The sequence below is a fragment of the Sus scrofa genome, chromosome 4 (assembly GCF_000003025.6).
Source record: "Sus scrofa isolate TJ Tabasco breed Duroc chromosome 4, Sscrofa11.1, whole genome shotgun sequence".
Taxonomy (NCBI): Eukaryota; Metazoa; Chordata; class Mammalia; order Artiodactyla; family Suidae; genus Sus; species Sus scrofa.
The window spans coordinates 94,234,455-94,252,687 of NC_010446.5; the positions used below are offsets into that span (position 1 = coordinate 94,234,455).

At 49.1% G+C, this 18,233-nt stretch overlaps 2 protein-coding genes and 1 pseudogene across 14 annotated transcripts in view; 1 reads left to right on the forward strand and 2 right to left on the reverse strand.

Moving 5' to 3' along the window:
- Positions 1-14,331, forward strand: part of GON4L (gon-4 like) — an 86,899-nt gene extending 72,568 nt beyond the window's left edge. For 10 of the 11 annotated variants that reach the window (XM_021089699.1, XM_021089703.1, XM_021089706.1 and 7 more), the window contains 11 exons: positions 977-1,232; positions 1,833-2,017; positions 3,482-3,679; positions 5,126-5,269; positions 9,219-9,362; positions 9,465-9,584; positions 10,749-10,862; positions 11,426-11,636; positions 12,121-12,754; positions 12,845-12,947; positions 13,351-14,331. In XM_021089699.1, the coding sequence (XP_020945358.1) occupies positions 977-1,232; positions 1,833-2,017; positions 3,482-3,679; positions 5,126-5,269; positions 9,219-9,362; positions 9,465-9,584; positions 10,749-10,862; positions 11,426-11,636; positions 12,121-12,754; positions 12,845-12,947; positions 13,351-13,500 (2,259 nt within the window). In that variant the 3' untranslated portion in view covers positions 13,501-14,331. Of the gene's footprint in view, positions 1-976; positions 1,233-1,832; positions 2,018-3,481; positions 3,680-5,125; positions 5,270-9,218; positions 9,363-9,464; positions 9,585-10,723; positions 10,863-11,425; positions 11,637-12,120; positions 12,755-12,844; positions 12,948-13,350 lie in introns of those variants that run through there. The other variant, XR_002343424.1, reaches the window with a different exon arrangement.
- Positions 6,527-7,709, reverse strand: LOC102164029 (annotated as a pseudogene).
- MSTO1 (misato 1, mitochondrial distribution and morphology regulator) lies at positions 13,749-18,170 on the reverse strand. Of its 3 annotated transcripts, none has more exons than XM_005663292.3 (14): positions 18,018-18,170; positions 17,771-17,906; positions 17,206-17,275; positions 17,046-17,121; positions 16,731-16,785; positions 16,506-16,644; positions 16,233-16,350; positions 16,022-16,156; positions 15,764-15,916; positions 15,190-15,321; positions 14,932-15,116; positions 14,626-14,730; positions 14,422-14,534; positions 13,749-14,122 (listed from the first exon to the last, which is right to left on the reverse strand). In XM_005663292.3, the coding sequence occupies exons 1-14, from the start codon at positions 18,099-18,101 to the stop codon at positions 13,908-13,910; spliced, it is 1,716 nt and encodes a 571-aa protein (XP_005663349.1). In that variant the 5' UTR covers positions 18,102-18,170; the 3' UTR covers positions 13,749-13,907.

An 18,233-nucleotide genomic window follows, 5' to 3' on the forward strand; every position in this document is an offset into this window, starting at 1 on the left:
TGCTCAGGGCAACACCGGATCCTGACCCATCAAGTGAAGCCAGGGATTGAACCCGCATCCTCATGGATACTATTTGGATCCGTTTCCACTGTGCCATAACGGGAACACCCATCATTTTTATTTTGACTTTTTTTTCCCAGCTTATTAGGGCTGCTCGTGGGGCATATGGAAGTTCCCAGGTTAGGGGTTGAATTGGAGCTGCAGCTGCCGGCGTCCACCACAGCCACAGCAATGTCAGATCCGAGCTGCATCTACAACCTGTGCTGGATCCTTTAATACAGTGAGCGAGGCCGGGGATCCAGCCCACATCCTCATGGATACTGGTTGGGTTCGTGACCCAGTGAGTCACAACAGGAACTTCTTATTTTGACTTTTGAATGTATTATGGACATGGTTTTGGAGTTAAGGTGAGAGGAGAGGGAAAGGGTGAAATTTTCTTTCTATAATTGATTTAAATTTCATTTAAACTTCAAATTGAATCACCTGTGCACAATTTAAATGAAAAAAAAAGTCAAAAGTATGGACCTGGAGTTCCCATTGTGGCGCAGTGGTTAACGAATCTGACTAGGAACCATGAGGTTGCGGGTTCGGTCCCTGCCCTTGCTCAGTGGGTTAATGATCCGGCGTTGCCATGAGCTGTGGTGTAGGCTGCAGACACGGCTCGGATCCAGTGTTGCTGTGGCTCTGGCATAGGCTGGTGGCTGAAGCTCCAACTGGACCCCTAGCTTGGGAACCTCCATATGCTGCGGGAGCGGCCCAAGAAATAGCAAAAAGACAAAAAAAAAAAAAAAAGTATGGACCCTGGCAAAGGAAAGTTATCTTCATGGTTGAGGTAGCCCTTTCAAGACACATCTGCCTCCCACCCCCACCCCACCCCGACTAATTGATTAACCTTAGTTCCTCCCGGAAAACTCTGTGCAGTCAGCACCTGATGAGCCATTATAGCCCTCATGAACACTTTGATGGGGGGTTGCAGGAAACCATGGAGAAACTGACTTGGCTCGCATCTGAAAGACGCATGAGTCAGGAGGGTGAGTCGGAGGAAGAGAACTCCCAGGAAGAGAACTCCGAGCCAGAGGAAGAAGAGGAAGAAGAAGCAGAAGGAATGGAAAGCCTGCAGAAAGAGGATGAAATGACAGACGAAGCCATTGGAGACCCTGCTGAGAAGCCTCCTACTACCTTCGCCTCTCCCAAGACTGCCCCAGAAGTGGAGACCAGCAGGACCCCACCAGGTGAGTTGGGCAAGCCTGAACCGGGGAAGGTCTCAGGTGGCCTCACTGTCTCAGGGACAAGTGCAGAGTAGCCAGCTTGTAAAACAGGTGCCGGTTTCCAGAGGAAATCCTCCGGATACCCCCCTGCCAGTCACCCTTCCCCCAAACAGGTGTTTAATGTGGTGCTGTTGCAGAGGAGAGCTGCTCAGCAATTTTAAATTTGACTCTCATTAGCTGCTTAGATCATGCAAGTTTTCATACTGGTTCTTGACTCATCTATAGCCAAGAGCTATGTTTATTTCAGAAAGTGCTACCTGTTTCTCACCAAGACATCTAGTCCCTTGGGTGCCCAACATCAGACCATACTCACTGTTTAGACTTCCGTTTTCAATATGCAGTAGCTAAATAGCTTGTTATTATCCCAGTTAATGCAGTTCTGTTGCCGACTCTGCAGAGAGCTAACTTGACAGAGTCAGCAGTGCCTCTCATACCATTTTCCCCCAAGTTGCTCCATGACATTGACTGAGATTTGGATTGGGGTGGAGGGTAATCCATGCGGAGGGCTGGGAAGAGTAGAGGTTGCAGGAAGGGAGAAACAGTCGTTTTCACATGTACTCCAAGGAGAGAGCATCAAAGCTGCTGGAAAAGGCCGGAGCAATCATCGAGCTCGCAGCAAGCGGGGCAGTCGGGCCCGGGCCAGCAAGGACACCTCCAAGCTGCTGTTGCTGTATGATGAGGACATCCTCGAGCGGGACCCACTCAGGGAGCAGAAGGATTTGGCCTTTGCTCAGGCGTATCTGACCAGGGTAGGCAAATGCTGCTTCCTCTTCCTGCCCGTCCCTCTGAATGAGACTGCTTCTCCTTCAAGGGAGGGCTCTTTGAAATGAAGTCTGCTTTTCAGGCTGTACAACAGCCTTCTTTGCCCCTGCCTTTGCTTTCCTGGAATTACCGAAAGGACTGTGTGAGAGAAGCACAAGAACACAGAGTTCAGTCATAAGCAGATCTATTATTGCTGCCTTAGCATATCACCCTTCTGTTACCCAGAAATTGGGGAATGATAATTCCTCCATCATCACTGAGAGATTGTGGCTTCACTGGGTTGGCTAAGAAGGACCTTTACTGAGCCCTTGGCTTGAGAAGAAAGGCCTTTGTTTTGGTACACTGGCCAGGGAGTGGACCTCAGTGATCTTCAGAGACAGGAACCACCCTGTTCCTGGTAGTGGTCCCTATCTCATTCTTTTGGTAACCAGCTGATTCCTTTATCCCCCCTGCAGAGCAGAGAGGTAACAGTGATAGGGAGTTCCCATGGTGGCTTCAGCGGTAAAGAACCTGACTAGTATCCATGAGGATGTGGGTTCGATCCCTGGCCTCACTCAGTGGGTTAAGGATCCGGTGTTGCCGTGAGCTGTGGTGTAGGTCACAGATGCAGCTTGGATCCCATGTTGCTGTGGCTGTGGTGTAGGCTGGCAGCTGCAGCTCCAGTTCAACCCATAGCCTGGGAACCTCCATATGCCGTGCGGGTGTGGCCCTAAAAAGACCAAATAAAAACCCCAAAAACCTAAAAAACCAAAACAGTGATAGTCAGGGTTTTTCTTCTAATATTTTACATATTTTACTAATATTCCCAATTTATGTGTTATTTACCCTCAGATGGTAACTTGCTAAAATATACATACCAAGCGCTCCTTATCTGTTTCAAAACGGAACTTAAGTCAGGAAGGAGAGAAAAGCTTACCTGATTTTATGAGTAGGGCTGTGATCCCTGGAAAATGAAGGTTTTTCTTTTGCCCACTGCCAGAAAAGGAACCGCGCCTTGCTCATGGCTCTGTGTCTTCCATCAACAGTTAGATCTTAGACCTGTCAGAGGGTAATTCTAGAGCTCTCTAGCAGTAACTCCTTCTCTTCCTCCCTCTGTACCATTGTTTCTTTTTGTTGTTGTTGTTGGTTTTTTTGTTTGTTTGTTTTTTGGTCTTTTCCAGGGCCGCACCCGCAGCATATGGAGGGTCCCAGGCTAGGGGTCTAATTGGAGCTGTAGCAGCCGGCCTACACCACAGCCGCAGCAATGCCAGATCCGAGCCGTGTCTGCAACCTACACCACAGCTCACGGCAATGCCAGATCCTTAACCCACTGAGCGAGGCCAGAGATTGAACCCGCAACCTCATCGTTCCTAGTCAGATTCGTTAATCACTGAGCCATGACGGGAACTCCCCATTATTTCTTGTTGGAGCCCAGAGGAAGGATATTGATGATTGAAAATCCTCCTATATAGGTCCGAGAAGCCCTGCAACATATCCCCGGCAAGTATGAGGACTTCCTTCAGGTCATCTATGAATTTGAGTCAAGTACTCAGAGGCAGACAGCCGTGGATCTCTACAAGAGCCTGCAAATTCTGCTCCAAGACTGGCCTCAGCTGTTGAAGGACTTTGCTGCTTTCCTGTTGCCTGAGCAAGCTCTGGCCTGTGGATTAGTAAGTAGAAGGGCAAAGATAGCGCACAGGGATTCCTGGGTCAGAGTAAGACTGGGATTGAACACTGTTGATCAGCATTGTTCCAGTCTTCTGGCTGCTTCCAGTTAGATAGCCTTCCCCTCGCCCACGGTCACAGGAGCCTCCTCCTTTCCAACTGTGCTCTCTCATTTTCTTTACCTGTAGAATGAGGGGGTTTCCTTGTACTCCTCACTGTTGTGAAATGGGCATTCATTCATTCATTCAGTAAATTTTTTTTTTTTTGTCTTTTTAGGGCCACACCCACAGCATATGGAGGTTCCCTGTTTAGAGGTCGAACACAGAACACAGAATCTGAGCCGAGTCTGCAGCCTACAGCACAGTTCATGGCAGTGCTGGATCCTTAACCCACTGAGCGAGGCCAGGGATTGAACCCTCATCCTCATGGATACTAGTCGGGTTCATTTACTGCTGAGCCATGACGGGAACTCCTCAGCAGATATTTATTGAATGCCTACTATGTGTCAGGCCAAGTTATAGGTACTAGGAATGTAGTAATTATAAAAGACTAAAATCTTTGCCCTCATGGAGCTTACATTCTCATGGGGAAAGTCAGGTGATAAAGAGTAAGATCTATACACTATAAATATATATTGTGAAAATTATAAAAATATATAAACAGTAAAATGTGTATAGTGATAATGTTGCAGTTTTATACATGGTGGTCTGGGAGAATATGTGTCTGAGCATGAGGAATAGCCCAGTAGTTCTGGGTTTCTTGTCATGACAGATAAACACAAGAATTAAGGATATAATGAGATTATTCTGATAGTCTTAAAGCAGTTAAATGATAATGAGATGATTATGCATAATCCTCTCTTCCTGTATCATTATAAGGATCAAATGTGTATATATGGGAAAATTTCTTGCAAACTGTGAAATGTATCTGATCTCACAATCCATGACACAGTACACAACCTGAGATATAGAGCTCTGGAATCTTTCATTCAAGAAGATTTGTTAGTTATCTTGGTTTGATAGACCCCAGTGACCCAAGGTGGATAAATGCTTGGGTCTTTTTTGGGTGTGTGTGTCTTTTTGGGGCCGCACCCATGGGATGTGAAAGTTCCCAGGCTCCCATCTACACCACAGCCACAACAATGCCAGATCCGAGCCTCGTCTGTGACCTACACCATATCTCACGGCAATGCTGAATCCTTAATCCACTGAGCAAGGCCAGGGATCGAACCTGTATCCTCATCGATACTAGTCAGATTCGTTTCCGCTGAGCCACGATGGGAACTCTGATGCTTGGTCTTTAAAAAAAAAAAAAAACACCTCAGAGTTGTCAACCAGAGCCTTGTCATCCCCCACGCCCCCAGCACATTTTTCTTGGTTCTTATGCTGGGAACCCACATGTCCTGCTCAAACTGTATAGGTGACTCTTTTGCTCTCTTTCCTCTCTGGCAGTTTGAGGAGCAGCAGGCTTTTGAGAAGAGTCGCAAGTTTCTTCGGCAGCTGGAAATTTGCTTTGCAGAGAACCCCTCACACCACCAGAAGATTATCAAGGTCCTCCAGAGCTGTGCAGACTGCTTGCCCCAGGAGATCACTGAGGTGCTCTTAGCTGTTTCGCTTCCTTTCCATCGTTACCTGGGCTTTAGGCCCTTCCCGTCTCCTTGTCCTCTTCCTTCTGAGCAGCGGACTTTCTGGAGGAGATGAAGAAGGCATGGAACGTTCAGGCTTACCTAACACATAAAGCACTGGGATAGGGGATGGTTGCCACCTGAAACCAGAGCCTGACCACTCCTCACGGGCTCAGGAATGCCATCAGTGCCCTGGGAGCAGAGTTCAAGGAAGGAGGTGATGGTGCCAGGCAGTGGGGAGGGGCATGCCTCCTTGCTCCACTTGAGTTAGTGCCTGACCCTAGAGATCAGCAAGGCAGCAATAAGGTGGTATCATTAGAATCAAACCTGTTAATAATACGGGCACACCTTGGAGATACTGCAGGTTCGGTTCCAGACCACCGCAGTAAAGTGAATTATTGCAACAAAGCAAGTCAAGGAACTTTTGGGTTTTCCAGTGCATTTAAAAGTTATGGTTATACTATAATATAGTCTCTTAAGTGTGCAAAAGCATTAATACTTTAAAGAAATGTACACACATTAATTTTAAAATGGTTGCCATCTGTAAATCAACTGTTCTTCAGTTTTTAAAAAGTCTTTATCTAGCTGTAATCTTTTTGCTGCTGAAGGGTCTTGCCTCATTGTTGATGGTGCTGACTGATCAGGGTAGTGGTTGCTAAAGGTTGGGGTGGTTGTGGCAGTTTTTTAAAATAAAACAACAATGGAGTTTGCCCCATTGATTGGCTCTCCCTTCACACGTGGTATCTCTATAGCATGCAGTGTTGTTTGATAGCACTTAATGATAGAATTTTCAAAATTGGAGTTAGTCCCCACAAATCCCTACTGCTGTTTTAGCAACTAAGCTTAGGTAATATTCTAAATCCTTTGATGCCATTTCAACAATCTTCACTATTCTTCGCCAGGAATAGATGCCATCTCAAGAAACCACTTTCTTTGTTCATCTGTAAGAAGTAACTCCTTTTCCATTTAAGTTTTGTCATGGAATTGCAGCAATTGAACCCCAGCTTCAGGCTCCCCTTTTAATTCTTATTCTTTTGCTTGTTTTTTCTGTCTGGAGCAGTAAACTTTTTCCCTATCAGCATTAAGGCCCTCTCTCTCTCTTTCTCTCTCTTTTTTTTTTTTTTTTTTTTTTTTTTTTTTTTTTTGCTTTATAGGGCCACACTTTCAGCATATGGAAGTTCCCAGGTCAGGGGTCGAGTCAGAGCTACAGCTGCTGGCCACAGCCAAGCATCACGGGATCCGAGCCGCATTTGTGATCTACACCCCAGCTGGTAGCAACATCGGATCCCTGACCCACTGAGCGAGGCCAGGAATCAAACCCACATCCTCATGGATATTAGTTGATTCTGTTGCACTACAGCTTCAAGCTTCAAGGCTCTTTTGCTTTTTTTATTATTCATGTGTTTGCTGAAATAGGCCTCCCCTTTTATTTCTCCAGTGACATATTTATAGTTGAATATAAATTAAAGGTCTGTTTGCATATCAAAGCCAGGTCCTTTAGATGGTTCAGTCAAAGAGGTAAGACCCTCAGCTGGCTCACAAGAGAAGTGTCCACTCCTTGGCCCAGGTTTGGGGATTTTTGCCAGCCTTGAGTTCATCAGTAATTTGTTCAGTGTCCTTAGGTGTCATATCCTCATAGTAGCTGTCATTTATTTGAACCATTGGTCTGTTTACACAGGCCCCTAAATATTCCACTTCTATAAGAATGAAAAGCTTTGTCAGGTATAGTCTCTCCCACCTTTATTCCAAGCCTTTTCTGAATGGCCTTCGAGATGCCGTCAGGGTTTTGGAACCCAGTAGGCATAGTGCTGCAGGCTTGAGTATACTTTCCAACTTGCTTTCGATTATACATTGTATGAAAAGTTGCTACTTCATATACTCTCATTGGAGATACTTGTAAAACTTCTCCCACCTTGTTCATAGCAGAGATGGGCAGCCATCCATTGTCTTTGGGTTAAATCCAAGACTGGAAGCACAGCGGCTGCTTTATGCCCTTCTGGGTAGTTTTTAACAATTGCCTCTATCCTCTTACAGTTTGAAATCAAATGGAGTATTTGGGTTATTCTCAGAAGCATCTCCTGATAATATTAATGTTTAATGTTAATGTTTTTATGTATGGTGAACACAGAACTGAATCCCTTAATATGTTACCTCTCAGAGTTCACAAATGAGACTCCTCCAGCTCCATTCTGCACAGCTGTCTTATGCAAATTCCTTACATGTTTTCCCCACTGGGCGGTAAGGCCCTCCACCCAGGCTTGGAGCACCGTGGAGAGGACTGGCGTAGCCCTTTTAACTTCCTTCAGGAACTTTTCCTTTGCATTCACAACGTGGCCAAGTGCATAGCACAGGAGGCCTACTTTTTGGCTTGTCTCGGCTTTCAACATGCCTTCCCCACTAAGCTTCATCATTTCTAGCTTTTGATTTAAAATGACAGATGTGTGACACTTCTTTTCACTGAAACACTTAGAGGCTATTGTAGGGTTATTAAATGGCCTAATTTCAATATTGTATGTCTCACGAAATAACAAGGCCCAAGGAGAGGGAGAGGGATGGGGGAACAGTCTTGGCAGTGGAGCAGTCTGAACACACACAGAATTTAGCAGTTAAGGAGTTCCCGTCGTGGTGCAGTGGTTAACGAATCCGACTAGGAACCATGAGGTTGCGGGTTCGGTCCCTGCCCTTGCTCAGTGGGTTAAGGATCCGGCGTTGCCGTGAGCTGTGGTGTAGGTGGCAGACGCGGCTCGGATCCCGCGTTGCTGTGGCTCTGGCGTAGGCCGGTGGCTACAGCTCCGATTCGACCCCTAACCTGGGAACCTCCATATGCCGTGGGAGCGGCCCAAGAAATAGCAACAACAACAACAACAACAACAACAACAACAAAAAAGACAAAAAGACAAAAAAAAAAAAAAAAAGAATTTAGCAGTTAAGTTCACGGTATCATATGGGTGAGGTTCCTGGTGCTCCAAAACAATTACAGTAGTGACATCAAAGATCACTGATCACAGATCACCACAAGAAATATAATAATAGGGAGTTCCTCTCGTGGCTCAGTGGAAACGAATCTGATTAGCATCCATGAGGACACAGGTTTGATCCCTGGCTTTGCTTAGTGGGTTAAGGATCCAGCGTTGCCATGAGCTGTGGTGTAGGTCGCAGACGAGGCTCAGATCCTGTATTGCTATTGCTGTGGTGTAGGCCAGCAGCTGTGGCTCCGATTGGACCCCTAGACTGGGAACCTCCATATGCTGCCGGTGTGGTCCTAAAAAAGACAATAAAATAAAATAAACAAGTTTGAAATATTTGTGAGAATTACCAAAATGTGACACAGAGACATGAAGTGAGCAAATGCTGTTGGAAAAATGGTGCTGATGGATTTGCTCGATGCAAGGTTGTGTGAACCTTCAGTTTGGAAAAAAACATTGTATCTGTGAGATGCACTAAATCAAAGTTTACTAAAGTGAGGTATGCCTGTACCCCTCCTGTGTAGGCAAGCAAGAGGGAGGGAAAGTTAAAGAATTCTTAGTTATCAAAGAGAGGCCTCTGGAGTTCCCATCTTGGCTTAGCAGAAATGAATCTGAGTAATATCCATGAGGACGAAGCTTTGATCCTTGGCTTGCTCTGTGGGTTAGGGATCTGGCGTTGCCGTGAGCTGTGGTGTAGGTTGCAGATGCAGCTCGAATCTGGCATTGCTGTGGCTGTGGTGTAGGCCAGCACCTCAGCTCTGATTCAACCCCTAGCCTGGGAACCTCCATATGCTGTGGCTGTGGCCCTAAAAAGACCAAAAAAAAAAAAAGAAGAAGCTTCTGTGTGTGTCCCAGCTAACCTGGAGTAACACTCAGAAGTATATGGGACTGATTTGGATTGGCAGCCTGGAAAGGCCCTGAAGACTTCATCTTTCCCTCTCCAACTCTCCCCAGCTCAAGACACAGATGTGGCAGCTCCTCAAGGGCCATGACCACCTACAGGATGAGTTTTCCATCTTCTTTGACCATCTGCGCCCAGCAGCTAGCCGGATGGGTGATTTCGAAGAGATCAATTGGACTGAGGAGAAGGAGTATGAGGTACAGGCCCTGAGGCTGTAGCAGGGTTGTGAAGGGGACGGGCCATGTGTAGGAGGGCTGTCTGCCCAGAGTCTGTGTTGAGTGGCACCAATTCCTCCCTAGTTTGATGGCTTTGAAGAAGTGGCCCTGCCTGATGTGGAAGAGGAAGAGGAACCTCCCAAGATTCCCACAGCCTCCAAGAACAAAAGAAGAAAAGAGATCGGGGTCCAAAATCATGATAAGGTACACCAGGTTGTTGGGGATTTTATCCAGTTTTCAGGAATCGGGCCTTGAGTTTTCTGGCCAAATGGTTCTCTGGCTCAGTGTGGTGCAGTGCCTCTGTGGTCTGAGGCAGTCATGGAGCAGGAACCAAAGGTCAGACTGCTGGGGACACTCAGAGTTCATGGGAAGAGCCGTGCAGCTGCTGAAGAGGCCCCAGACATGACTGCCTCACTGGGAGGATCTGTTTCTCTCCAGCTCAGAGCTGTTCCTTTCCCTTGGGTCTTCGTCCTTTCTGTTGATGCCAAAAAATAGAACCAGGAGTCCCTCATTTTAATCATAATGACAACATCTGATTCCTAGCTCTATTACAAAGTTATCATGTATATTCCCTCATTTAATTCTCCCAATAATCCTATGAAAAGATTGCTCCTGTTTGCATTTTACAGAAGAGGAAACTGAAGTGCAGAGAGCGGCCATTGCCAGGGTCTCATATTTAATAAGGAGCAGTGCTGGCATCTGAGCCCAGGTTGTCTGGCCCCAGAATCTGCTCGTACTCACTGTTCTCTGTTGTTCTTCAAGAAGTAGTCTTTTCAATCCCTGTCCCTTTTCTATATGTCTTGTACTCTTTCTTGGGGAAAACTGCTTCTTAGTTAACTAAGTAACCTTGGGCAGTTGATTTAATCTCTCTTTGTTGCAGTTTCTTCATTGTCAATGGGGATAATAATGGTACTTATGTCTTGGGTTTATTGAACAGAGAGTATCATTGAGTGAGCCTTCCATATATACAAAGCCCTCTCTCAAGGGGATTGGAAGAGAGGGGAGAGCTCCAGGCACAGGGAGACAGAAACACAGACAGACGAGTGAGTAGTTGATTGTATCTCATGACGGAGCTCTCCAGGGATTTTGTTCCAGATTGTATTTCACTTAAATATTTCTTGAAACATCTGGGCAATTGGGATATGTCAGTCTCTGGGTCCTTTAAGGATTGTTTCAGGGATTCATAATAGGCTTTAATTGAGTTTGGGTGTTCATTTCCCCAGGCAACATGGAGAGATGGTGTGTAATAAAACAGAAAGAAAGCGGGGGGAAGGGGTAGGGGCGGGCTTGTGCAGATGGCTCACAACTTAGCTTCCTCTCTCCGTACCAAAAATGCTTGGCAGCTAACCAAGCCCAGGTATCTCCTAGGAGGCTGAGTGGCCAGATGGGGCCAAGGACTGTGCCTGCTCCTGCCATGACGGAGGCCCTGATTCCAAGCTGAAGAAGAGCAAAAGGAGAAGTTGCAGCCACTGCAACAGCAAGGTGAGGAGGGAACTGGCACGGAGGGGGATCCGCTGCCCAGGGCAGCCTCCGGGTTGCCTTGCTGTTTGAGGTCTTGTTTGCTACCACCGATGTGCACCTCATTGAATTCCTAAAAAGATTACACGTGGATAAATCATGAGCAGAATGCACACACATGTAGATGCAAAATAGAATATTCATTTTGTAGAATCTTTGTGTAGATGCAAAATAAATAGAATATTTCAAACATATATAATGGATTTTGCTTTTTAAAGAGAATCTTAGAGGTAAAGCTTGTGAAATTGGGAAAAAATGTCAACCAGTTCATCTGTTTCCCTGTGTGAGGAAAACAGACTAAAGGTGATACTGGTTCTCTAGAACATGATTGGTTGGCAGTAAAAATAAAGTCTTCAGTTGGAGGAGGCATGGTAGAATCCAGCACTTTGTTTGGGGCCATTTAAAGTCTTTGGAGCCGGCAACCTGTTGGTTGACCGGCTGAGCATCATGGCAGAGCTGCTCTCCTTGGTCGGTCCCTAAGACAAAAGAGGTCAGGAGACCCTTGACCCAGAAGGCCATCCCTGCAGGTCTGCGACAGCAAATCCTACAAGAGCAAGGAGCCCCATGAGTCGGTGGGCAGCAGCCCCCACCGAGAGGCCAGTCCCATGCCTGGTGCTAAGGAAGCTGGGCAGGGCAAGGACGCGATGGAGGAGGAAGCCCCAGAGGAGCGAGAAAGCATTGAGGCGTCCCAGAGCAGGACTGGCAGGAGTACCAGAAGGGGAGAGATGCCTGTTCCAGGTGAGTGATTCGATTGACAACCCAGCCTTTCTCCCTTTATTTCTGTCTCATTCTCACATACTAAAAGCAAGAACATCTGTGAGCCTGGATAAACCGTGGTCTTTTCAGGGATGGACTCCCACCTCTTTTACTGATAAGCCAATAGGAAACCCTTCTCCTGTTCAGCCCTAATTTTCTCTCCTGAGACCTCAAGAGCACTACCAGTCCGCGTGATTCAGCATTTTCTTCTGCATTCCCATTCACCAGCCCCTCCCCTGTATCTCCAGATCCTCTGTGATCTGCGTTGCTCTGTGTTCAAAGACTCAGCCATGCTCAGCTTTGGGAGTTGGACTCTACCTTTCCATAAGCGACTCTGGCCCCACCCTCACCTTACTCGCCTACATTAGAACTTGGTCACAGTAGCTCTGCCAGAGTGACCCTGTGGTAACTCGGTGCATCGTGACCCTCTTCCATACCCTTAGATCCTTATTTTCCTCCTAAACAGGATTGGCAGTAGGGAGCGCTTTGCTGTCCCCTCAAGAAGTGACTTTTACAGACCAGCTCCTCCTGGATGGCCCACCGCCCTGCTCACCAGAGACCCCCCAGCTTCCCTCCACCACGGAAACTGTGCTGTATGCTGCCGGGAGTGACCAGGCTGGGCCCGAAGCTCTCTCCTGCCCTAAGGCAGCCTCCAGGCCTCAGATTGAGGAGGAGGGCCCTGCGGCAGGGGGAGAGTCAGAAGCTCCCCTGCTGGTCTGGGATGCTTCGGAGACAGAGAAATTGCCTGGAACTGTTGAACCCCCTGCTTCCTTCCCGAGTCCTGACTCCTCAAGGACCGGAGACTTAGGGAGAAGACAGGTGTCTGGGAAACCAGATACTCCAGAGAGCTGGCTGCCTTCCAGCAGAGCTGGGACGACGACGACAGCAGACAGGGTGTCCCCTGTCCACGAGTCGTCATCATCAGGGATTGACACCTCAGACACTTCTCCCAAAGCCCCCAGAGGGGGTTTGGCTAAAGATAGTGGAGTACAGGGCAAGGGTCCAGCAGGGGAGCCGCAGCCAAAGGCCACAGAAGCTACAGTATGTGCCAACAACAGCAAGGTCAGCTCCACTGGGGAAAAGGTTGTCCTGTGGACAAGGTAGGTGGGGACGGGTGATATGTGTGTTTGGAGGCGCATGGAAGTTGCTCATGTCACTGATCTAAATGAGTCACCATATGTGGATTACAGGGAAGCTGACCGCGTGATTCTGACCATGTGCCAGGAGCAAGGAGCCCAGCCGCAGACTTTTAGCATCATCTCCCAGCAGCTGGGAAATAAGACCCCTAGTGAGGTAAGGAGGCGGAGCCTTGCTGGAGCGTCAAGCTCCAGGGGAACCAAGCAGAGGGCCTGGCAAGAAGAGGATAGGTTGCCCAACTAAGAGATGATGGGCGGCTGGAAAGGTCTGCCCTGAGGAAGGTCATGACTTGCCAGGGTGGTCAGTAGTGGCTCCAGGAGAAGAGCAGGGGCATTGCATTGAGGTGGAAGCCCCAGAGACTGCATTCTCAGTTTGTTTTTAGAAAGAATGTGACTTTGTGTAGCCTCTTGATCTGAGTCTCCTTATCTATAAGGAGGACACAGTCCTCACAGCCTTACTCTGTGGCACAAACAAGGTCGTTCAAACTGGTACATAACGCCTAGTAAATGTCAGAATGTTACTAAGAAAGGTGACTGTGGGCCTTCTTGTTTCCTGCTAGGTGTCCCACCGTTTTCGAGAACTCATGCAGCTCTTCCACACAGCCTGCGAGGCCAGCTCCGAGGACGAGGACGATGCAACCAGTACCAGTAACACAGACCAGCTCTCTGACCACGGGGACCTTCTGTCTGAGGAAGAGCTGGATGAGTGAGACCCTGGGAGCGTGACAGTGTCACCTGCACAGGATCGAACCCGACAGGCACCCTGATGGGGGAGAGGGTGGTGGGACTTTGCTTGTACAATCCTTGAGCTCTGGATGCAGAGCTGGAGGAGCTGGGGCCAGAGACAAGGGCGAAGGCAGGCTCGGGGTTGGATGGCTCTGCTCTCCTGGGTGTCTCTTATGAAGACCTTAGAAATCCCCTTTGTAAAGACCATTGAGGGAGAGTGGGACTCAGCAACTTTTCTACCTTTTGTTTTTTTTGGTCTGATGGTACATATTTATTGTTTTGTGACCTGATCACAGTGTTTGTAAACGTAGTGAACGCGTATGTTGGTGTAGCCAGTCCCATCCTGCAGCCGGCAGTTGTTGCAAAGCAGCCCTTTCCTTTCCTTGGGGCTTTAGTCCACGAGGCTGTCACCACCCTGGTAGCACTGGGCCAGGCTGCGTAGCTCCTGCAGCGTCTCCTCTAGGTCATCCTGTTCCACTCCAGCATCCATGAAGCTGGCCCAGCGCCGCAGGTCGAGTTTGGCGAGCTCTTTGGCTAAATCTCCCAGGGTCCGGTTCAAGGATGAAGAGGAGCAGAGGGCCCCAAGCACTGGGATGCTCTCCACTGCTGCGGAGGGAGGACAGTGGGAGCCCCGCGAACGGACTCTTGTTCTACCCCCACTCTGTCGTGCACACAGGGAAGTCTGGGCGTCTGGTAGACTTGACTGTATAGTAAACTCAGTAAATTTTGTGTCCTGTCCCCTTTGTCTCCCAGTACCCCAGAGGAAGACTACTTCTCTCAGGAGCCCTGAAGTGAATAAAAGAGTGTTTAAAGTACCCGGGACTTTTCAAGTACCTTTATCCAGGAAGGGGTATAGGAAAACTCTCCCATGCTTGAAATCTTGGTTTTCTTCACCTCCTACTTACCTGCCCCGGTTGGGGGACCATCCAGAACCAGACCCTGCTGGCTAAGGCTTGAGGAGAAGAGGTAGGGGTAAGGAGGGGCCACCTTGCAGGGAGTCAGCAGCAGATGAGAGGAGCTGTAGGGGCAAGAGAGTAGCAACCGAGTGAGAAAAAGGTCCAGGGTGGTCTGAGGTCTGGGAGGAGAGGAGGAACAGGCGTTATACTGACCTCCTGACTCTAGGCTGCTGCTGCTCTAGGTACTGGGCCAAGACTTCTTCCCCAGTGGCGCACGCATGGAGCGGGGAGGGCAGAGGTGTCCCTGGGGCGAGCTGACTGCCAGAACAAAGCCAAAACTACCTTTAATCTGTGGCAGCATGAATGAGAAACTGAGAATTATACTCTCAGGCCATCGGCTGGATCAGGATGCTTAGTCTTTTTAAGTGGGGCAGAGGGAAGACGGGCAGGGCAGTGCCATTAAAACCTCCAGGGCTATGAGGGAGAAAAGGATGGGAAACAAGTGTGACGGGTCCTCACCTGGTGAGACGTGCTCTCTCTAGACCCCTCAGCACCACCGACTGGGCAAAGCAGCGTGTTCCAGCGGGATCCCCACACGCAGACAGTGGGGTCCATGGGGTGGCCCCTCCAAACTGCATCAGGGTATCCGGAAGGGACTGGCTTGGAACTAAGGGGAAGGGGATGGTGGCTCCTGCTGTCACCACCTAAAGGTAAGGAAGACATCAAGTTATAGAGCTTTTGCTTAGCTTTGATCCAGCTCCTCACAAAGCTTCCTACCTTTTTCCCAGAGAAGTTCAGCATATCAGCCAGATGAACCATGGAAACCGGCGAGGAACGTAGGCGATAGGGGGCAGTGACTGTGTCCAGGGCTGTAGCCAGGATGGCGCCACAGTGGAAGGGCAGAGCAGCCTGTGGAGAGGATACAGAGAAGAGCACTTGGCCTTCTGGGCCTGGAAGAGAGTGCGAAGGCAGAATAGTAATGGCAGAGATGCCTGGGTGCTTTGGGACAAAATGGGTGCATTTGGCCCAAGGCTGGACGAGCATAGGACAGTGTGTTCTAAGAGGCCACGTGAGAGCTGAGTTCAAGCTGAGGCTGCAAGAATAGCGCCAGTTGGGAGTTCCCGCTGTGGCACAGTGGGTTAAGGATATGGCGTTGCTGCAGCTGTGGTATAGGTAATAGCTCCAGCTCGGATTTGATTCCTGGCCCCCCGGAACTTCCCTGTGCCATGAGTGTGGCCAAAAAAAAAAAAAGAATAGAGCCATTAATGGATAAAGGCTGAATTGGCGAGTGTGTGGGGTGTCCTGTTTCTGGCCTCGGTCAGAACAGGAGCATGGAGGTGTGGAGCCTTACATCATACTGCAGGTGAGGGAAGCTGACAGGTGGCTCAGGTCGCAGCCCCAGGCTCCCACCCAAGGACAACGGGCAGACCAGAGAGCTGTGAGCAGACAGGTGCACCAGACCGAAAGCCGTGTTTAAGAGACGGTAGATGTTTTTCTGGGGCTCCTGATGAAAGAAATGAGAGTAGTTTGTTTTAAGCAAACTTCTCGCTGGGCTGTCATCCCCTCATTTCTCCCTTCTCACCCTAACTTTTCCCCAAGTACTACTCACCCCAAGACGGTAGGGACCGGGGAGCAGGCCCCAGGTTATTATCCCCCGCCCTGAATACTCGTCTTGTAGCAACTCTGCGGCCTTGGCACCTACCCCAGAGAAGCCATCGTGCAGGTCACAGAGGACCTGGAAGCCCTGGAGAGAGGTGGATGCTGAAAGATGGCAGGATGAGAGAAGCTTCCACCCCATGCCCACCGTGCCGCGCAGCTACCTGCAGGTAGTCACACTCCTCCACATAGAAGTGCAGCCTGTCCTCCAGCGCTTCCAGGTACTTGGGTTCCTTCAGGATACTCTCCCCTTGGCCAAAAGCCTCCAGGCGACCTGTTTCCCTGCCATGCAGTAACACAACCCAGGACTCCTTCCCTTCCATTCCCCGCCAAGATCTCTTGTTTTGGGGGAGGGCAGGGACTATGGCCTCAAGAGCCTTATCCAACATTGGTGGGGATGCAGCTTCTTGCCTCACAGCCTCTGGCCCCCCCCATACCCGTCATGGTTGTACTTCTGAATCATACAGATGCTCCGGGGATGGAGATGGACTCTGAGGAAGTCTGACCAGACTCTGATGCTGCCCTCTGTGGGGATAAGTGGTTTTGGAGCTGTAGTGGTGGTGAATGGTGGGGGGCCTGAAGAAGAAGAAGAAAAAATGTACCTTTCTCCATGGTCCTGCTTTTCCCACTTCCCCATTCTGCAGGGTCTTGAGAAGTCTCACCTTTGCCATTGGGAATGGGCTTGACCCTCCAGATACCATCACTACTCAGCACTCCCTGGGAGGGATGAGAAAATCTACATTTAGTTTCAGGCAGAAGTTGACTTATCCCCCGTCACTTTGCTGGTCACAACATAAGCCTCCTTTCTGTTCACATAGTCATAGTCCTTTAGGAGAAAAAAGGGCTTTTTCCCAAAATACCATTTTAGGGCATTTTAAGATGACTAAAATTCTTTTTTTTTTTTTTTTTTTTCCTGTCCCAGTGGAGGCACTGTGGTTGTAGCACTGGGTTTAAACGTTGAGGACAGAGGTCCTTACCTCTGCACCCAGCAGGTCCTGGAGATAAGGGTTCTTGGGATAGAGTTCCTCTTTGTGTGTGGTGAGCTTTCCCTGCCTGAAAGAAATTGAAGATTGGTCAAAGTGACAGTGTCCCTGAGTTCTCCAGGTCCTCTCAGAATATCACAAATGTCACAAATACCATGCTATTGCAGCATCTAGCTGTTTGTCTCTGTAGAGTCCACCTTCTTGTTTTAGGGAGCTCAGACTACCTGCACAAAAATAACAGGCAATGTTAGGTAAAGCCGAGTCCCTCCCATCCTTCAGCTAGTCTGGTCACCTGACAACCTGCTGTCACCATCACTCCAGCACTTGGCTCTTTCAAGCTTTCTTGAATATACATGTGTTGAAATTTTTTTTTTTTTTTTTTTTTTGCCTTGGAGAACCTAGATTCCGTCCTTCTCTTCCCAGCTTAGTTGTTAGCGGTGGGACCTGGGCAAAGACCACATCCAGCGATCCTGCGGGAGTGCCGCTATGTCCAGAGGCATAGTAGCCCATCCCAGAGATGGCTCTTGAACAGAAAAGGGTTTTGCGTTCTTTCGCCCCCTCGGTGTTGGCATACTGTGGTTATCTCTCCCTATGGCTCCTTATCTCTGGTCCTTGAGTCTAGTAGAGTCGGGGTCGAGGATCTTGAAGTCAACGAAGGGTGGAGACTCCGCACGTGAAGGGAAACATTGGGAACTGCCCGACCTCGGCCACAGCCTCACCCTTCAGATCCATGAGGATGAGTCTCGGCGTGTAGGTCTCTTGGCCGTGTAACGTCCGGCCGGTACGGTACAGGACATCAGGACACAGCTCTCCTGGCGGCTCCTTAGCATCGGTCGGCCTGCACAGCGCAGCATCCTGCGGAGACACAGAGGAAAGACTGGACTCAGGGATGGCGAGAGGAACAGGCCAGAAGGATGGGCTAGAAACCCCGAAAGGCTCAGCTGAACAGCCTCCCAGAGACCTCACCTGCTGATTCCACCAGTGCGCTCCCACGAAACCCGCAAAATGTCCCAACTGCAAAGTGAGCACCTCCCGGGCCCCGCCCGCCATGCCGCGCGGCTCCACACGGCAGCAGGGCAGCTGCCGGCCCACTCGCTGCTCCTAGCCGATTGGCTCGGCCGGCTTGTGGGCGGGGGCCTTATTCCTGGCTCCCTATTGGTCCAAAAGCACATCTTTTCCCAT

What these genes read in the sequence shown, in the direction of transcription:
- MSTO1 (XM_005663292.3), bottom strand. Translation starts at nt 18,101, where the DNA reads ATGGCGGGCGGGGCCCGGGAGGTGCTCACTTTGCAGTTGGGACATTTT. An exon ending in TCCCTCACCTGCAGTATGAT is followed by an intron (nt 15,322 to 15,763) that starts GTAAGGCTCCAC and finishes TCCTCTCCACAG; the next exon opens with GCTGCTCTGCCCTTCCACTG. An exon ending in TGAACTTCTCTGGGAAAAAG is followed by an intron (nt 15,117 to 15,189) that starts GTAGGAAGCTTT and finishes CCTTACCTTTAG; the next exon opens with GTGGTGACAGCAGGAGCCAC.